Genomic DNA, 21241 nt, shown 5'->3' with positions numbered 1-21241 from the left:
TGCCGAATAACAAAAAAATACCGATCTTTTTAAAACCTTACCAGAAAATTCTCCGAAAAAATCTTCATAGCTTGAGTCGCTGATATCTTCAAGATAAAAATGTAGTTATAATTTGCTTATGACGTGCCTCAAAACACTTTCACTCTCACTTTCACTTGGCTGTCAAGTGTCTACTTATGATTGGGAATTTGTGTGATGCCACTCTCAAAGTACTATATTAAAAATAGTAGTTGTAATCATTCATTAGGCAGTGGGTTGTTAAACACATGGAAATGAGGTTCCTGAAACTATGCTTAGTTCAAAATTATTTAGTTTTATTAAATAAAGTTAATAATATAAAATGGCTACCGTAAATACTTCCTAAAGCTGTTGTCTCGAGCGTTAGCCCTCCGTCAGAGCGAAAGATCATGCCTAAATCAATCAAGTACGTGGTCTAACTGTCTTTAACGCCTATGGTATAAGCTCCCTGAATAATTAAAAGAGTTGTGTTACAGCCTGTCTCTTAATGCCTATTGCACAAGCTCCTTGAATGATTAAAAGACTCGTTTATAGCAACTTTATTGAAACAAATTGGTTTTCCCGCAAACCTATCTGGTAATGGTAATACGGTAAGTTATCGTAAGGAGATTAATGAACGCAGCTTAATACAAACAAAAAACCTTCGTGACTCAATTGCAATAAAAGTTTGCCTTAATCGAGCCTAGGGAATCAGCAAGGAATAATCTCAACAGTAGATAGGAAAGTGTACACTTAAATTAGAAGAAAATTATATCAAAAATCCTGTGCATTCAGTATTATGTATTATTTCATTCTAAAGAATTGACTTGCTTTGAAGTGAATCAGTTAATAGTCCTTCACTCTTAAACAAAAAATCCAAATTTACTTCAGTTTCACAAACATCTAAAGTTTTGGAAGATTAACTGGTGATTGCTGGTTGTGTTATGAACTTGATTTAAGACACATCTTTTTGCCTTTGTCAACAATGGTGGGTAAGGATGAGTTGTTATTCCAGTAATTACATGATTTCATTATAGGGTTTCAAAGAGAGTATAGAGCTACAGCACAACTTAGATTGAAGTTTATGATTTCATTATGACTGTTTTGAGAAACCATCCTATTTTGAATAGTCTCAATTTGTACTCCTCTCACTTAAAATATATCATTGTTATGTATACTCTGAAAATAATGCATAAACTATCAGGAGACAGTACTTCGAGAAGAACAAATGTACCTTGAGGCTGCCCTCTACCATACGAATCTCTTGCATGAGAATCAAATATTTTGAGCCCCATATTACTATTACAGTAATATACCCTACTGTTGATATGAAATTGGTGTAGCTTTCAAATATGAGCGACTCAAAGGCTCTTTGTAAAGATGTACAGTACTGATATCCTTCTATAGAAATTTCTTGGTGAGCAGTACCAAAGTAGCTTTCACTGTATTCCAGTTGATAATCAGTATCAAACACATTTAATGCTGTTGGTAATTCTGACTGCATTAAATATGCCTGTCTGGCTAATCGTGACAAACTTGAATAAAGCTGATTTCCAATATTCATTATTTGTATAAGATCATTTGCTGAGCTGATCCCTTGTGCGTCATTGTAAATCAAAGAACACAAACTCATTGCAACACATTGTTGTCCTGCATTCTTTCCAAAAACTCTTCACCTTGACTGTATGGAGCTACTACTGTTTTGTTAGGGTCAACATATGTTAGAGAGCCAGGATTTTTTTCTGTCTCTACTTAATTTATAGTTGCAATAATTTGCTAAACGAGCCTCATTCCTGCAAGAACACATCAGTTTGTTACAAGGAAACAATTTTAAATATCGACTGGCACGATATTTTACCTTTCATATACATTGACGATTTCTTTCACGACAGTTAAACTTAAATGTCTTTTTATCTAATAGTTTTTTAGCTTTAACATAACAGTATAACGTAGATGACATGGGGATACATGGGAGAATACGTGCATAGACAAATTTTCTAACCTTTCTGCTCTTGTTATAATTACTTAACCTTTTCAAACTCCCTGTTGGTATTCTGCTTGGTTCACGATCAGATCTACATACGCGATGAGATTTGCGTCTATGCTTCTCTCGATTAACATTAGATAGCTAGGTTGAAATAGCATGAAATTAGAAGATCCTCGCAGCTAAGAACACTACTGAAACTAGTAGTTGTAAGTAGGACCTGAAAAAAATTTCAGGCCCGTACGGGATTTGAACCCATGACCTCTGCGATACCGGTGCAGCGCTCTACCAATTGAGCTAACAAGCCAACTGGGAGCTGGTCAATGAATTGGGTACAAATAAACATCCGAGTGAATGAAGATTTAGATATATGAAAATTCACATATTTGCACTGCGGTGGAAAGATGAAATTAGAAGATCCTCGCAGCTAAGAACACTACTGAAACTAGTAGTTGTAAGTAGGACCTGAAAAAAATTCATATATTTCATATATCTAAATCTTCATTCACTCGGATGTTTATTTGTACCCAATTCATTGACCAGCTCCCAGTTGGCTTGTTAGCTCAATTGGTAGAGCGCTGCACCGGTATCGCAGAGGTCATGGGTTCAAATCCCGTACGGGCCTGAAATTTTTTTCAGGTCCTACTTACAACTACTAGTTTCAGTAGTGTTCTTAGCTGCGAGGATCTTCTAATTTCATCTTTCCACCGCAGTGCAAATATGTGAATTTTCATATATCTAAATCTTCATTCACTTGAAATAGCATGTTTCTCGATGAAAGGTTCACTCATAAATGTTCGCTCATAAAGAGATATCTCATAAGGTTCACGGACCGACCCGTTCCGAAAACGCTTGACATATTTGTCACATAGTGTGGGTCTACCGCGAACGATGTGAGCATATTTTTTATGCGTTTTGAGCGTCTCATACAGTGTCTGTGCTGTCGTCGCGAAAGCTTCTCTTTGTCCGCCATTACACCATCCTGTGTGCTCATCAGTCAAAACGTCCCGCATGCTTCAGACTCAAAAGGTTGCGCATGCGTGATGAGGGCTTGACTGCGATTTGCGACCGAACGAAGAAGAAAACGAAGCCGGAATTTCAACTCGGGCGTTTCCCTCTCTCGAAACTGAACAAGGTCCTTACCCAGTGGCTCACCAGCCTCTATGCTGACTTAGAGTCAAAGGTCTAATCAGAGTGAAATATTAGTTAGTTGACACAATTTAATTTTGGTATTGTCGTGACAGAAAAGATAATCGCTTTGTGTATCACAAACCAATAAATCTGTAGATCACGGACAGAACATACTGGGTACAACAACTCTTACTTGATAGTCATGTCACACAGTACATCCAGGCTATCCTCAAATGTCATGACACATTACGGTTTAGCTAAGCCGTTCTTGTCGCTGAATCATTCTCCAGGTATGAAAATTGCCATTCGTGCTATGATCGCTCGTTGTAACAACGAATTTTTTGTTTTCGTAATAGTGTTCGCACTTGAGACGCACGAATCATTTGTGTAACCACAAATGTCAATCAATCGAAATAGTTACGGAGATTTCGTGACAATGCGTTTCCTGTTAAGTCAAACTTATCGGTTTCGAACGTGCTTTCGAAAACATACGTTTATAAAGTTTGAGTACAGACAAGCGAACAAACTTATCGATTTCGAACGTGCTTTCGACAACATACGTTTATAAAGTTTGAGTACAGACAAGCGAACAAACTTATCGGTTTCGAACGTGCTTTCGACAACATACGTTTATAAAGTTTGAGTACAGACAAGCGAACAAACTTATCGGTTTCGAACGTGCTTTCGAAAACATACGTTTATAAAGTTTGAGTACAGACAAGCGAACAAACTTATCGATTTCGAACGTGCTTTCGACAACATACGTTTATAAAGTTTGAGTACAGACAAGCGAACCAACTTATCAGCCGAACATCCTACTCTCCTCGACTAATCTCTTTATTGGTGGTTGGTGGCGAGAAGACTTCGCTTGGTGGCGAGTACGTTGGTGGCGAGATCGTTCCTTGGTGGCGAGTCTGCTTGGTGGCGAGGTAACTGGATACCACTAGCAATTACACACTCTGGCTCCAATTCTATCCGTGGATTAAGAGGCCAGGTTAAGAGGCCTGCATTAAACTTCCCGTTTTCAATTCCGCGAATCTTCACTAGGAAGCTCCCTCTGTACTTATTTCTGCACACTCTCTTAGAAACGGCGAAAACTGATACACTCAGTCCGCACATTTTGGCCAAGCTAATTTACAGACTCGTTCAGACAGGCGAAGCTTAGACGTTTTGAACGGCAAATGGTAAGTAAAAAAGACGCTTGTGCCGATAAACCTTGGCTCAATTTCAAAGAGCACGAAACGGTGCCCAGTGTTTAATTAGGACGTAAAATGGTCGAGCGGTTATTGAGGTAATCATTAATTGTTTGATTAAATGATACCAATCACCCAAACGAATCAAATTGTAACTAACCGTCGTATGTGGCCATCTTCAGTGGTGAACAGAGTGAGACCAGCAACCACAGAGTCGTGCATCAAATCACGATGTAGTGCCCAACCCCTTGACAGCCGTGACTATAATGAAAAGGTTGTTAAAGTAGCGAGACAATATCACAGTTTAGGGGAAGCCCCAGCTTGCTAAATTGCAAAATGAAAGCTGATAAGGTTTTTTCCCGGAAAAACTAATAACCCTCAAGTCACAATGCTTAGGCAGGAAAATAAGTCCACTCACCCAACCGCCCCAACTTCGTCCTTGCAATTGTACCTAGTCACCACTGGCGAACTAAAATCTGTGTAATTTCCTGAGACAAGTCTAAGCGACATGTACTTCGCTGTAGCCTCTGTCCGTATTACAGCTATATAGGGGAACCCCTAGCTCAACTTAAGCTGCAAAATGAAAGCTGACAAGGTCTTTTCCCGGATCAAATTACGATGCAGTGCCAACCCCTTGAAAAGTGATGAATAATTATTTTAGATATATGAAAATCATATGTGTGCACTGCGGTGAAGAAAGAAGAGAAATCTGTTAAATGCGAATGATCAATGTGAAAAGGAACGTTTCAATCACAATAATTTAATTTAATTTAGCCTTTTTTCTAGCCTTCGTTTTTCAAACCCAATCACTTTTTCGTTTAGAGCAGGTACTACAGCAGGTACTATATTATTCCTGTTTAGAGTTATTTGAAATGGGAATATGACTCATATGAGAATAAACAAGCAGTTAGACGTAATTTAACCAGAAAAACCAAGTCTTTATCTTTCCCTGTTAGAAGCCGCAGGGTAAGTCAAGCGGAGGTCTATTAAGGCTGCGTCATGGTCTTTGTTAGATACGGAATACTAAGTAAAATTTAATTTCAAAACGTCAATCCAGAAAATTTCTTTAAGCCGGCTCCAGATGCACGCATCTCAAAGCGCGAAGGCTTTCAAATTTGTTTTAAACCCCTGTTATTTATAGACACTAAGCTGTCAATTTTTCGCCATAAGAGGCAGCGCATCTGGACGTATAACTAGAAACTTTCAACGACTAAACATTCCTCTTTTTAAAACTAAAACAGGACAGAAAACGTTTTATTATAAAAGCGTATCTATCTGGAACAAGTTAGATCCAAGCCTCAAATTAAAGAGTCCCGTTTCCTTTAAGAGAGGTCTAAAAATCACCTTTTGAATGAATTTTTAAAAACTGACCCAATTTTATTTAAAGATATATAATTCGTATTGAATTGTATGTATTTTAGTTTTGTAATCCAATTTGCTCACTGAAAAGCCCCAGATGGGTATGTGTTCAACAAATGTATGTATGTATTTTTTTGTACTTCTAATGTCAGCTTATATCACGTGAACAGGTTAAAACAGTATTGCTTTCATCCGTTTCATCTATCCAGTTTGAGATACAAGCATCTGGAGCCGGTCTTCAGACGGGCTTCAGATGTTCGTATCTCAAAGCGCGAAGGCTTTCAAATCTACTTTAAACCCCAATTATTTATAGACACTACGCTGTCAACTTTTCGCCATAAGCTGCTTACTGAGCAGTTGTTCGGCATGACTGCTCTTGTGTAGGAGGGTGTGGAGAGAAAATTATTTTGTAATTTTAATGTCAGTTTGCATCAGGTGAACAGGTCAAATCAGTATTGCTTTCATCTTCCGGGAAGTTGAGTGGGGGATTTTATTTTCAGGGGTTTAACCCTTGGCAAGAGGTGAAACCATGTAAACGAATAAGTACATTTTACTGTATGCGAAGCTTCAAAACTAAATTACTAAATATTATTGGTTAATCCGGCCTCTGTCAGCTTCATTGTGCTTTGAACAACCTAGGAGGCCTCTGTTTATTATGAACTACAAAACTACAAAAATTGGAATAGTTTATTTCATAGAGATTAATTGGTCATTTCTAATCGAAAAGTGATGAACAATTTGCGTCAGTGTCTGTAACTTGCTTTACCACTTGTGTATTTTCCCCTGAGTAATTATTAAATTAGCTAGTTCTCCAAATCAAACCCCCTCCTTCAACAAGCCAACCTGTCTTGTCTCTTCCATTTAAAGACCAGAAGCTGTGAGCCATAAGATTAGTAGAGAGTGTTTTTTCAAGCTCATTTGAATCTAATTTGCAAAACTACATTTTTGGATGTCAGTAAACATCAAAAGAAAATACAATAAAGAAAATCGAGGAAATTCGCAATTTTATCGACAAAAACATATCGTTGGAAACGTTTCAAGAAGGATTCTCATTTCCATTCAAGTTTACTGAAAATTATTTGTCGTAAAATCTGACGCGTGCTCCGTACAAACTGAACCCAACTCTTTTCTAATCATCAAACGTGATGATAATGTAAACTTGCCGCGGTAAAGAGTTTCAAAGCTGATGTTTCGAGCGTCAGCCCTTCGTCTGAGCGAAATCAATCTGAAATAAAAAAGATATACATTTTTTTAACAATAGATGATTACATAGACTACAACTTTGCATTTTTGAAAACATTATAAAATATATTTTGTTTAGTGTAGGACTTTTACAGCCGCGCTTAAGCAGTCCCGTAGAGCTGAAGTTTGTTGGGCTGAACGGGTCGAAGAGAACTTGATCCGGAAAAAAATCGTGCGCCCCACATTTAATGGCAAAAACTTTGTATAAAGCAAATATGAAAATAAGTTTCGATTCTCGATAACTCGTGACATTTTTTGTTTAGAGGCGAAGAAATAAAGGATACGCTCTTCTGAAAAATATTGTTTTGTAGTTGTTAAGCGCATTCGTCACATGCTCGTAATCGCGTCCTATTTAGTTTCAGACATAATTAAAAAAGACTTCGTGATGATATGATGAAATACCTTTTGTAAAATTTGGTCGGGCAGGACGGGAAAATGTCTGGCTTCTGTTATGACGTGGGGACCTTACATGACGTCGAGCCAAATATATTCCCCCGGCCCTCCTACTCAGTCAATATGTACAAAATATATATATGGACATTAAATAGACTAATTTTACGAATTCTACAATTGAAAAAAAGGGGGTAAGTTTCTAAAGAAACTGTGGTGCTGCGTCGGTGGGAGGGTAGAACAAGGTAATTCGGTATTGTCAACTGACTTGATAACGTAAAATAGCCATCGTTGAGAGTTTCAAAGCTGATGTTTCGAGCGTTAGCCCTTCGTTTGAAACAACAACTGCACGTTTAGCCTTACTGGGCCAGCAATCTTTTCTTCTCCGACAGTCAGCTACATCGTAGTTCAGTTAAGTTTCGATGGCGCACAACCGATGTCGATCGGAGCATTCGTCTTGAAGATTTCCTAAAAAATTTATGTAAATGTGTGGGGGTCGTAGCCAGTATCAGGCAGCGAAGAGAGAGCAGGTCAAAGCTGTGGAATCTCGCACAACTTGAAAAAGTTATTTTTTTAAAGTAAAAACATTTTCTAAAATAGTTATGGGCGTCTAATGAAGCAACCCCAATCCCATGCATGTTTTATTGATGGTGGATCGAGGGAGGGCGCTGTGTAATCTATGCAATGTTGTAGAACACCTTCGACGACACAATAGTGTCTTGGCATTACCCTTTAGTTGATAGAGATCCAGTTTAAGCCTTGGTTGATCACATCCTTCGTAATAAACAAGCGGCACTCCTTCAGAGGGTCTACCCCCTTTGGGGTGAATGCACAGACCACTTCTTATGTGCATGAGGGACATCCCAGGTGTCCTGAAGAAGCATGCAAAAAGGAAATCAATACAAGAATGCTGTGTCAGTAACTGACTTTGGGTATGTTCGCTGTACCACCTTGTGTAAACGATAATGGGTCTGAGTATCGGCCCCCTTTGGTGTGAACACACAGATCACTTCTCGTGATATACGCATAAGGGACAACCCGGGTGTCCTGATAAAGCATGCAAACTGGAATTAAGCACAAGCATGCTGTATCAGTGACTAATAAACCCTTATGTTCACTGAGCCACCCTAGGCAAAAAAAAACATGATCAGATGTGGCAGCATACCATATTTTTTCTTCCTTTTCTTTTCTAAACAAAACACATTGTGAATGGCCATAAGATGCTTCAAATAGGAGAGCAAATTGTTTTATTTCAGCTGAGCTACTAGTGCTCTCTAACCTTTCAAATCTGGCATCTTCTGGATCACAGTTGCCAGTTGAACTCACGATTACAAGTTCGGCGCCAAAGTCGACACGACCTCCTGGGAAAAGGTAAATATTTAATAGGGAAACCTTCTATGAAGAATAAAAAACAAGCTGAAAAGAAAACACAGCTCTCTTTCATCCAAGTAATTAACCCAACCCTGCAAAGAAGCAGTAATATTTAACCAGTTTGGAAATTAGGGGGATGCCATCGTTCGATTGGGTAAAAGACAGTTATGTACGAATCATCTTTGTAGTGCCTTCACTAATTATCTGTGAATTCAAGTCAATGTACTTAAAGTCCTCAGAGTCAGCCTCATCTTTTGAGAAATTAGAGGACACACTTCATTGGGGAACAATTCACTCGCTGAGACAATGTACTTGAACTATCAAATCCAGAGAACAAACCTCTTGGACAAACATATTTTTTGCTACATTTGTGCATCAGAATACCATCATCGTAAATGAACTTCTGATATTCTTTCGAGCATTCAGCAGAGGATTTGTAAACCAGCTTAGTTCCGTCGGGTATCTGGCAGCTTGATCGCTGAGGCTGGACACAAAATTTGTCCACCGCCCGGATGGGACTTTCTGTTGGGCGGAAGGAAAGCAAAAGGAGTGATTTAGATGTATCTTCTTCCTTACAATTGATTGATATATTCAGACAAGCATCGGGAATAATTAAATTCACAAACCCGACAGGACGATATCGTCAATTGAGAAGAATTATAAGTTGTTAATATAGAAAATTGACCGTCAGTCTGCCGTAATCAAATCAAGCCTAAGACAGAGGGCGAGCCTTACTTCTTTAAGAAAAAAAGGTTTCGTATACTTTGTCTTCCACCCTCGTAGTTTTTGAATAAACAGATAAAAAAAACCAAGCGGAAGTTGGTCCAGTTTTGCTAAAGGAAGGTTCTGCAACAGACTGAAAATTATTCATAATATCCGTTAATGGGGGCTAAAGCTGATCTGTTGAAATTACAAGTAGCTGATCGTTAAATCATCAGACACTGATACGAACAAAACTCACCGAAGTTGCCATGCTTGTCACGAATAGAATTGGTGCAAAACGACCACAATGTGCGGTGATAAATTAGTTATTTACACGTAGTAAGGAAAATGGCGCACTGTAACACAGGATACGGTTTGTTACCTGGACAGTAATTACACTCCTTGGTTTCCTTCTGCAGAATTTTCAGGTCACACTGTTTGCCGCCACACTTGGGTTTGGGATTGTCACACTTCTTTTGTCTGGTCATTCTACCCGGCTGGCAGAGCTTGTCACAACGACTCCACTCACCCCACCCTGATACACCACCATCAACTGTATACAAAGAAAAGGGATTTAAAAGAAAACCACGTGTGTTCTGCATTTAAAAAAAATAATACACCATACCAATCAACGCGCCTATTACGTTCCACTGTTATTCCTTCGTTCTCAGTAATAAAGGTCTTTGCTTTTCTCCACAAAGCGATTCCATCACAATCGATCTTTGGGTTTGTTTGCTGTGTTTTGGGTTTCTTTTTTTAGAGTTTTTCTCATTGGCAATAACTTCTTTCTGCAATTTTAACATTTTTTAAGCTTTCGTTTATCGTCTCACACACCAGGTTTCCTACTCTGGTCGCAATCATCTTCATTTATCCAATACCATATAACCCCTGGATCAAACATCCCCGGATATATCCAGTTAGCTGGCTTTCCCTCTCTCCTGTCTGTGATGATAGTTCCACGAGGATACCAGTCACCCACAGTCGCAGTGGTCAGTAACCCAAATGTTCCAGCCATCCAGGGCATGCGCTTCTGAACGCCATCGTCGCTGTATTCCCATTGGTTGAACTTTTTCACCAGGTCGACATTGGTTTGAGTGTTATCGGTTTTCAGGAATCTGTGAATTAAATAAACATTTTTATGAGGCGCTACTTAGAAGATTCTGCCGCGGATTCGAATGGTTAAAGGATAAAAGCAGAAAAAAGCTTGTGATCATCTCAGTCCTTCCGTGCACTGATTCGAAAATCTATAAGTGTCCTATTTGAAAATGTGGGACGGAGAATTCTTCGGCCATAAATACAGTAGGAGAGGTACACAACTGATTGTGACTAATGCGTTGATACAAAACTCGAAATCATCTTACGTGTACTCTATAGGCGCTTCCCAAATTCCACCCCAGGTTCCGGGTGAATTAGCTTCCAGCCGATACTTGAAAGACTTGGCTGCACTGATATCTTTTATATTATCTGCCAATCCTAGAATAGAATAGTCGTTGCCTAGTGACGGTTTCTCCACATTTCGAAACGTCACATCTTTGGCATTCCAGTTATTCGAGGCACTGGTGACTAGTAGAGTATAAGCCCCAAGGTCTGATGTCATGTCGCAAAAGACAGGCAAGTAATCGACGTCATCCTTTTTAATCATGTAAACTCCGTCGTCGTATGTGATGCCAAGCTGCGTGCCGTAAACCTTGACTTGGTTGCACGAGCGTCTATGTAGTAAGAACACATTGAAAAACAGTTTAAGATGTCTCATACATACGTTTGCTTTCTAAAAATTGATTGGCATCAAATTTTAAAGGAAATAGCGGTTGTTTTGAACTCCCCGCCTTTTTTTTTATCTTATTTTATCAATGGACTCATCCATCTGGATAAATGCTTGCCAGGCATCCTGAACGATTCGGAAGTGATGTTAAAATAAAGAAATCTGTTTACATCGGAACACAAACACGTACGAAGGATGAAAATATTGAGCCACAGCTTTCCAGATTCACTCTACCGCCTTGAAGCTAACTTTGAGAAAAAAATTGTCCATTCCTTATAATCCTAAGCACTAAGAAGCGAAAATCATACACACATCTACAAAATCATTTTTATTGTTTGCCGGTACAAGCAAAGTTCCATCAAGGGGGAGATAAGACCGAGGCCATTTCTCCCCTGATGCTACCCGCGGGTAGAATAGTGTGGGTAAATGACATTAAGGAGTTCTCAGGTTGAAAGCGAACTACAAGTGATATTACGAAATAAGAAAAGAGCGCACTCTGGGCAGAGTTAATGGGTAACAAACGAATGCTTCGAACTGTACGGCCATTGGACAATATCCAATACCTCACATTTATATCAAATGCTAGCTTGGCTAAAATCTACATCATATCGTACCTGGTTCCCTCTCGTATCCATACCCGTATGACCTTCGGTTTGGGTTTCTCGCTGTTTATATAGATGGCATCATTCTCTGAGGTCACTATTACGCCCGAGTTATCTCTCGCTGAGCCAGTCGTATATAAGTATTTTCCACCGGCCTCGAGACGAGGAACGCGCTTGTTCAAATTTTCTGTCTCATCCCACATTCCAAACTTCTTTAGCAGTCGTATGTTTGTTTGAGTATCAGAGGATGACGTCATAGAGTAGCCTCTTACAGTCTCCCAAATTCCTCCAAACATGTCGTCACCATCGGCCTCGAGTCGGTACTAAACAAATACAATGAACTTATTCATATCAAAGCGAAATATATAACATTCAGTTCTTCTTCATTAAAGGAACGGGTAGGGGAAGTTTATCGCATAAATTTTTATCATCATAGATCATCAACATGCCTATTTGATTGCATCCTTAAAATTTGCCTAAAAATTCTCCAATTAAAGCCAAATGAAAATTGTCTGATAAACTTTCTTGACTATAATTTTACAGCAGAGTACACTTTTATTTCAGTGGCACCATACTTAAGCGTTAACAAAGAAAATTTCTTCCGAAGTTGAATATCGTCAGATACCGTGAAAAGGTAATTGTTATAGGAATGAGTACCTATTCTTAATACAAAAAACTAAGCACCTGAAATTTTTCCTTTCCAAGAATATTATCAGCTTGCCCAAGAATCGAAAAATCTGTTTTAAGCGATGGATTTTGCCTATTCCTTTCCAGAACGTTCTTTGCATTCCATCCTTGACGAGAAGCGCTGGTAAGGAGTAAGGTCCAGCCTCCGCCATTACGTGTCATGTCGCAATATGTTGAGACTGGTTTGTCCACTGGCTGAATATTGTAGAAACCATCTAAAGGAAGAAATGACTAATCGTTTTCTACCATATCAATCATTTTACTACGTAAGCTTTTATACCGCTTGAAGAACGCTTTTAATCTAAACAGAAATTAAGCCCACGTTTCGTCTCTTTTTGGATCAAAAACCTTGAGTTTCTTTTTTATTATTATTATTTCTTTGGATGAGTTACGTCTGTTAAGGTACATGGTCTGGGCTATATACTAGACCTGAAGCTCCCTCCTTCCCAATGCTACGAGTCATGACCTCCATGCAGGATCTCGGAGGACCGTACTCTCCTTCTCTCATCCAGTACCAGATGTAGGTCGGACATTGTTCTTTGTCTTTGCCAAATATCCATGGAGCTGGGTGATATTTCTTCATAGAGGCTGTAAACAAGCGTCGTGATATAACAAAAATCATTTTTTTGGTGGGGGACAGTGGGAAATTATAATTTTTCGTCGTAATAAATTTACTAGTCGATGATAATCATGATAGCAGGCACGAGCCTGGAATACAATTCCAGCTTAGATCCACACGCATGACATGCTTTTAAATTTTTTTAAAATTTTTAATTGGGAGGTCACACTTCTGGGAATAGCCTACTTTATCAGCACAACATTCTAATCTGAGTTTTCGACACCCTCCTTTTAGGTGGAATTCAACATAAGATGCTTTTTGATGAGTTAAGGAATATACTTAAGACGTGTCACTGAGAGACCTTTCCATGACCCAAAGCTTGGAAAAGTTTCATCTTAAATGATTAACAGTATTTGAACGTCGTGCACCATTGACAGATGGGGTTAGTCTCTATATTTAAGGCAACTCCTTAATATTATTAACCTGTAATAGAACCTATTAACCTTTAGTAGAAACTATTAACCTGTAATAGAACCAAATTCATTTCTCTTTGGTTCACCAGCAGTAGTTAGCCTCTCGCCGTACAGCCAAGGCATCCTTTTCTTCAAACCGTACCACGAATAACCCCACTCGTCAAACTTCTTAGTTAACCGGACTCCAGTCTGACTGTTATCAATTTTGACAAAACTGTAGCTACGTGGTGCCTTCCAAATTCCACCCCATCTTCCTGAAAATTTAATGTAATAAAAGAGATCAAGAGGACTACTCAAACTGACGACGCATTTTCCCCAGTATCTGGTTATGTTAGCAATTTTTGGAAAGCAAAATGTCATCTCAAAAATCGCCAAATTCATTTAGCTTTGGCATACCGTTAGCTATTATCAGTCCACAAATTGCCTGGTCGTTATCGATGAACTAAAAATAGCAGCATACTGTAAAAACATCGTGATTCATTCTTTCACAATTGACGGTATATTGAGACGTGCCGTAGTACTTCATAACTTGTTTATCACCGGTTTATCATCAGCAACATATGGAACCTTTATAGGCGCGTTTTTTTTTTCTCCTGTTTAACGGAGGAGGAACAAGACACTGGTTGAAATATGCCTCGCTTGAGGTATCAATCTCTTTAGTCACCTGAACGTAACCATAAACAGAGCATCGCACGTACCTGGACTATCAGCTTCTAAGCGATATTCAAAGGTGGAACCCTTTACGTTTCCACTATTTTTGATGTCATCTGCCTTAAACAGGATAGAGTAATCGTCTTTAAGTTTTGGATCCATTTCATTATTTTGTAAGACATTCTGCCTGGTCCACTTGTTGGTGTAGCTGGTAATCAATAGCGTCCATCCACCACCATCACGCGTCATATCACATATGGTTTTGACAATACCCTTCCCATCTGGATTTATTTCATAAACGCCATCAGCGTAGGGCTTGTTAAGTCTTTTACCGATGGTTTGCAAATGGCGGCAGGAATGAGCCTCTAAATCACATAAAAAAATGATTTAGGATCAGACTTTAAGGAGTATTGAACATTGGACTGATGCGTCTTAGAAGATAAGGGTATGCATTGTCTCAGTGCATAGTGCACGGCCCATGTTCTCCGTCACAACTCGCCAAACATTGTCATATGGATTTATATATCCTCAAGAACTAAAGTTTTATTTGCAATGTAAACCTGGCCTATTTGTTTACTCCTGAACTTGCTTCTAGCACTTAATTAAATTTTGCAACTGTTTATCTAACATCTCCCTCACGATTTTTTGTTGATAAAAAGCAAAGTACATAAGGGAGCAAACCACGCGGTGAAGGCAATGAGGACGTGGCAAAATAAAAGATATTTTCAGTAGAACAATAGCTCGTTTTAGAACCTCATTTTTTTCTTAGCCATCTTCTGCAAAACGACAACGTGCGTGGTCTGAGAACAGAAACTCAGACTGAAAATTATTTATGTTTTAATTTCGATCTTAACACTTCTCACATGCATTATGCTGAAGTTGAGAGGGGCGCTCTTAGAGACTTGAAATACATCCATTCGCTGGATGTAATTAATTCTAACCAAATTAAAAAATTGATTTTTAATCAACGTCTTTCTCGGCATTGTCGTGCTGACTGATTAAGGTCTCTATTGTGTGTTGTAAGCGAGGCGAGCGATATAATGAAACTATCCCCAAAACGTCCTCGCTCTTTACTTTTACTTCAAGAGGTTGCACTGATTTTTTTCGCTTCCGATAAAATTATTGACATAGTCATGCAAGAAATGTCGTGTTAAAGCGAACACTATTTTACAGTTAATAAAGACATATTTCATAATAAGACGGGTTTGAGATACGTTTTCGTTTTCTAATTGTTGGAAGCAAATTGGCAACACCTTCAACATCAAATGAAGTTGGGACAATTAGTGAAGCCTCAAAATTTCGACCAAGTTATCTTGTGACAAATCCATTAACGGAAAAAAAAAGCACCATTGCTGTCACAAAAGTGCTTCTAGGCAGCGAATGAAAAAAAAGCAATTCCTTTTTATATTATATAAAATTGAATAGAGTCTCTATTTTTTTATTGCCCTAAAAGAAACGCGTGGAATGATTGCACAGGTAAAAAGATTTAATTTACTGTCAAGGCGGAAAACACAATCGGCCCAGCAATAAATCAGTATAACGTGGGAAAGTGAAGAATAGCTATTTTGATTTGCACTTCCGAGAGGTATTTTTTTAATATTTCAAATAAGCAGTTTCGCGCAAATAAAACAAAACTCACCAATGAAGTCCTCCGCCAAAGTCTCGTAAGAATAAACGATATAAAGGAGATCACATCGCTTAACCAAGGATCGTCAAAGAATTGTTGAGAAGTTTGTACTCCAAATGCAGTTGTTGACTTGCTTCTCTTTTATATTTATGTTCAGGCCAAGCCGAAGTCTTCTTAGTCAAATATTGCTTTATAATTTTAAAGAGTTTTTCCACGCCACTTCAAAATAAATATTTCTTCGTGACACATATCGTTTGTTGACAATTGATCGTCAAATATGACCTGAACCTTATTCATTTCAAAAGTGAAATGATGGACAGTTTTATACTGGTCGAGATTCTCATAGAAAATGCATAAAAAATATTTACGTTGTGAGATTCTCAAATCATGACGAAAACGTTATACTTGCGATACTTGACTCTGACAACTCGAAACAAAATAATTTCACTATTGAAAATCAGTCCGGTTAGCTTAAAAACAATCCATGAAAGTGAAAAAAAACACAACAAGCCTGACGAAACTGCTCTGAAAATTTGAATATAAGGAGAAGGATTTCTCACCATTGATTATTGTATGGTATGAAAAATTGCTACTTGAAATTCTTCATTGCTATTGGCTTTCTTTTTACCCTGGACACTCCCACACAAGAAGGTATAGTGTGAAAATAAATTCTGTGGCAATAGATGCATCTTTCTGATGGTTTTTATTCATGTAGGGTTTGCAACTACCTGAGAATTAGGCTTTTAGCGAGAATATGCAATAATAATGAAATTCATGTAACATCACTTTCGATGCTGAGGTGTCGCTGTTATTTCTATTATTTAGATCGACTCAGAGAAAGGTACGAGCAGCTGATGATGGAACAAAGTGGGCGGCAAACAAGAAAAACGTCATTAACTAGAACCCAGCTGGAAACCGTGAGAAAGTGAAAAAAAACACAATTGATCGGCTAATGACGTCGAATAGCAGACGTGAAAGTTGAGTATTTACCGCCGACCGATTGTCGAAGGGTTCATTTTCACAGTGATCAGATATTTTTGCGTCTATCACTGATACTCACAAAGAGATATTAGTAAGTTGAACGTTCAAATTCAAGTAGTGACCGTTCTATCACGCAAATAATTTTCCAGGTTCGATAGTCCCCTACATAATTACATGCACCGCGCTACTTTCGCCTTTGTTTCAGAATAAGCAGTCAAAGTTCCAACTTGTTCGTTTCCTTAGCTTGGTCGTTTCCTTAACGTCTCCAGTTACGTTTTACGCACGAGCTTTTCAAACGTTTCTCTGCAGGTAAAGTGCATGAATTTACCCAAGAATTCTGTCTTCCAGCTCATTGCTTAAACCTTCATGGATTCAAATAACACACAGAGATGTTACTTCCTAGCAACTTTGGAACCGTCGCGCGTAGGAAGCTTCTTTGCCTCTGACATCGTTTGCTGCGTACTTAACTCTGTGTTTTCTGTAGTGGCGACCACCTGGAACATTGTAGTGATCCTAGTGATCTGGAAGACGCCGCTTCTCCATTCGCCTTCGAACATTCTCATTTGCTGCCTCGCTTGTTCCGATTTTATTATCGGTCTCATGGCTCAACCTATGCTCGTCACCTACAAGATCGCCGAACTTAAGAATAGCGCCAATACCGCCTGCATCGGTAGACTCATTCACTGGATTGCTGGATTTGTATGCGCGGGAGTCTCTGTTATGACAATTTGCGCCATATCGGTGGATAAAGTGCTTGCCCTGTACTTGCACCTTCGTTACAAAGAAAAAGTCACAGTTGCGCGCGTTTTTAAAGTTATTTTCGCTTTCTGGATTTTTTGCATCTCTACCGCTGTGTCCCTCTTCTTGGCGAACACGGATCGTTACTGGACTCTTGTTCCATTACCCGTGCTTGCGGTGACTTTGACCACAACTTTCGTTGCATACATCAAGGTGTTTAGAGTGCTCCGACGCCATCAGAGACAAATACAGTCACAGACTCGGTCTGCGTGGGAAGGAGTCAATATGAGTAAATATAAGAAGTCCGTTATTACCATGGTTTATTTTGTTAGTGATGTTTCTCGTTTGTTATACTCCGTTCTTAACGGCAATGGCTGTTCGCCTTCTAGCTGGTTACAGTCCTGGTGTAAAAATGGCTTACGAGTGGGGAGCAACTATTGTGTATTTGAATTCGTCGTTAAATCCAGTAGTGTACTGGTTCAGAATGCAAGAAATACGCCTTGCAACGTACAACACCATCAGAAAAATACTTGGGAACGAAAGCAGATTTGAGAGTAGGGTTTTTCAATTAGCAATGCGAACATTTTTAATGATAATGTTAGCAAGTTTCGATTTGACAATTCGCAAGCTTCTTGAAATTTATTGCCAATCAAACTGAGTTAATTTTTTATTTCATGCAAGCTGTCTTTGACGTTCAGTTGGACTTGGAATCCTTCGTGGGAAACAATATATAATTTTTTCGAATAAAACGACATCAGTTTACAGCTGCTTGCCGTCAGCGATACTGGGCTTTGTATGAGGGTCTGTCAGTAACAGAAAGATTGGTTGTAGTACGAAATTTTAAAAAAATTTCGGGAAAATTTAATCTTATCACCACTTTAAAATCAATTTGTAATTATTTAAGTGATTTTTGTAACCATATCGTTTTAAAAGAAAAAATACGTGAGATTTAGAGAAGGCTGTGTTCCATTATTTTTACTGAAGTTTACAGTTTCAGGTTTTTTATATCATATAATCGATATAAGCCGAAGGCAGCTGAAATTGATGTCCTCAGATCAGAAACGAATGGTGGAAGAAAACGAAAACACTCGAACTACGCACCAACTGAAAATACTACCAAAGTGATACCGAACAAGAAGAGAATCTAACACCCTGAAAATTATTCAGCCCTCTTAGGTTAATTGATCAATAATTTAAAGCGTGAGTTATATCACAAGTCAACGTCAAAAAAATGTCAGCTGAAAAAAACCTTTTAGCGCTTCAATGGCAACAAAGAGAAATATTGTGCGATAGAAAAACAACAAAGCCTCGCTAAATAAGAGTCTTATCACTCCAATCTTGAGATTTAGCGCAAAGAGGACAACTGTGGGAAAACGTCTAATTTCCTAGAAGTTATCATTGCTGGTCACTGTATTTTTATTAGAGTGAACTCGTATAATACGTTTATCATACGCTAATGAGTTTTATCACCAAAGATTATATGAAGAACTACTGCGTAGGACATTTGTAAACATTCATTCAAACACGTCCAACCGCTGAATGTTCCCTGTGGAAAATTTCCATAACAACCGATGCTGTAAAGGATACTAGCTGTACGACATGTTTTTAACAGTCTGGTACCTTCCAGCGTGAATTGTTCGTGCGTGCCAAACAGGCCCTAGAATATTATTCGAATAATAAAACAAATAAAAACAATAAAAATTTGCAACTGAAAGATTTTACTGAGCAGGAAAAAACAGCTCTTCAAGGTCGGCCATATACCATGCTCCAGCGCTTTACCGGGGAAATAACTCGCCGAAGTATCATTCATTCACCCGCAGGCAGTTGGTCCTCAGAGGCTCAGTGGGATGAATGGCAAAGTAATTTCGCGCTATTTTAAAATTTAGAGAGAAACTGGGGGTGGCAGACGATGCAAAAAGAGAGATAACAGTTAGAACTTCAATTTGAAGGTTTGAATTTTAAATTGACGAGAACTTTTCTATCATATTGTCTATTAAATTCTCTCGACTTTAAGGTAGTGAACAGCTTATAAAATTGAAACTCGAGGTTTTCCAACCATTTACACGGCAGGGACGACAGTTTTCGCTGTACTTTTAAACATGTAACTCCTCGTCTGGCAGCTGCTTTATGACGAGATTCAATGCAACAGAAAAATATCCTCTTCCATAATGATGACTATAATACTGACCGTACCGCATCAAGCAGGAAATGAAACGGAAAGAAGAACTGCACACACGTTTCATAAATAAGAGATTCACACTATGTTTTAGTACAACGGACACCTCCAATTATCGCTTTATTGGTCAGTCATCTGAAGTTGATAATCGCCGACAAACAGATACAAAATTTAACGATTAAAAAGCAAAAACAGAACCATTAACCTTGCGGTTAAGTTCGCGCTCGTGTTAGATTTATCACCCGGATTCCGTTTGCATAGCCACAAACCTGTTATTATTTCGATCAGGCGGGATCAAATTAAAACAAGTTAGAGCAGATTACTGTTAAGTTTGATCCCGCCTCGGTTTTGTTCGGCAGCTTTACATAAGCTTGAGAGCGATTTTCATCATTTTCAAAACATATACCGATGGCCTGATAGCTAGTCTTACGGACCCTTAAATTTTCGATGTGTTCTCAGTGTTCTTGTAAATTCAATTGTATGCTTGAGGGATAAATATATATATGATATTGGCCTGAGAAATTCTTTGTCATGTCGCCGTTTTACCTTGAGTAAGATCCCTACCTGGGTTTCATCAATCTCCCTATCTTATATATTCCTTGGATAAAACATCTCAAGGGAGAATCGATATTGGTCTGTAAAAGGAAAAAAATATGCAAATGTTTGGGAAAATGTTGCATCAGGTGTTTTTAAGTTGGCCATTTGCAACGTGTTTGAAGGGTCTCCCTTTTTTTGGCAACCAGGGCCCCTCCAGGTTGAAATGTACGTTTACGTTTATGGATATTTTCCTGGTGAAAACTGTTTACAATAACAAGAGGTTTTTCACCATAAAATTATGGTGTATGTGCCTTAAGGATAATGTCTTTTTTTCTTGTGTTTTATTTCGCCTTGGTTTTTTTTTTTTTTTTCATTCTTTATCTTTTTTTCCTATTCCTTTGTTCCCGGCGGACGTTCGCCTCCCCTCTTATCAGTTCTGCATGTAAGCGTACGGCGGTAAACGAGAAAAGTCAACTTGCTTCCCAAGAAAAGTGCACTTTGATGGAAATGTTTTGTATTTGCATTGACCAAATATTGAAAGCTTGATGTCAGACTTAAAGGTTTAATAACATGAGTGGGGGACTTTAATGCTATCCAACAGGGTCTTGAAGGAGTTTATCATGACATCGTTTTCATGTAGGCCGCGTTTACCCCTGTGACACTTCACTCCTGACAACAGGCGAATGTAAAAAATCAGGATAACTTTGGTCAAATTTTGGAGCTGGAATTGAGAATTTAAATTCGTTTGGTAAATACTTACGAGGACAGGGTTCCTCGTTGCAAGCCTCTTCCAGAAGTCTTTCTCCTTCACAGATCTTTCCTCCATACAAAGGGGACGGACTGTCACAAAATCGATAACGTAAACGTGTTCCACCGTTACAGGCTCGCGAGCAGTTTGTCCAGCTTGACCAAGCCCCCCAGTTGCCATCACGTGCAGTACCAACTAATGAAGAATGTAAAACGTCACGAACGTTACTGTGGTTGTGACCAAGTTCACACCCTCTTGGTCTCTAAACGAAGTGTAATGACACTGCAATAGCGCATGTTAAACCACGCCGTTCGAACATGTACATTAACGT

At 38.7% G+C, this 21241-nt stretch overlaps 2 protein-coding genes across 2 annotated transcripts; one reads left to right on the top strand and one right to left on the bottom strand.

Moving 5' to 3' along the window:
- Positions 1-6294: 6294 nt before the first annotated feature.
- Positions 6295-16048, bottom strand: LOC136277345 (uncharacterized). Its single transcript, XM_066159361.1, has 13 exons — positions 15743-16048; positions 14151-14468; positions 13503-13706; positions 12850-13008; positions 12418-12635; positions 11746-12056; positions 10731-11078; positions 10204-10484; positions 9752-9922; positions 9007-9189; positions 8576-8657; positions 8026-8168; positions 6295-6889 (listed from the first exon to the last, which is right to left on the bottom strand). The coding sequence occupies exons 2-13, from the start codon at positions 14350-14352 to the stop codon at positions 6885-6887; spliced, it is 2307 nt and encodes a 768-aa protein (XP_066015458.1). The 5' UTR covers positions 14353-14468; positions 15743-16048; the 3' UTR covers positions 6295-6884.
- A 287-nt stretch (positions 16049-16335) lies between these two features.
- Positions 16336-18557, top strand: LOC131799842 (melanocyte-stimulating hormone receptor-like). The gene is given in 4 exon segments (XM_059117525.2): positions 16336-16381; positions 16556-17773; positions 17775-18015; positions 18018-18557. Coding segments are annotated over 3 exon segments (1005 nt in total). The 5' UTR covers positions 16336-16381; positions 16556-17077; the 3' UTR covers positions 18086-18557.
- The last annotated feature ends 2684 nt before the right edge of the window (positions 18558-21241 follow it).

Source organism: Pocillopora verrucosa, chromosome 12 (assembly GCF_036669915.1).
Source record: "Pocillopora verrucosa isolate sample1 chromosome 12, ASM3666991v2, whole genome shotgun sequence".
Taxonomy (NCBI): domain Eukaryota; kingdom Metazoa; phylum Cnidaria; class Anthozoa; order Scleractinia; family Pocilloporidae; genus Pocillopora; species Pocillopora verrucosa.
This window is presented reverse-complemented; position numbering and strand designations above follow the sequence as displayed.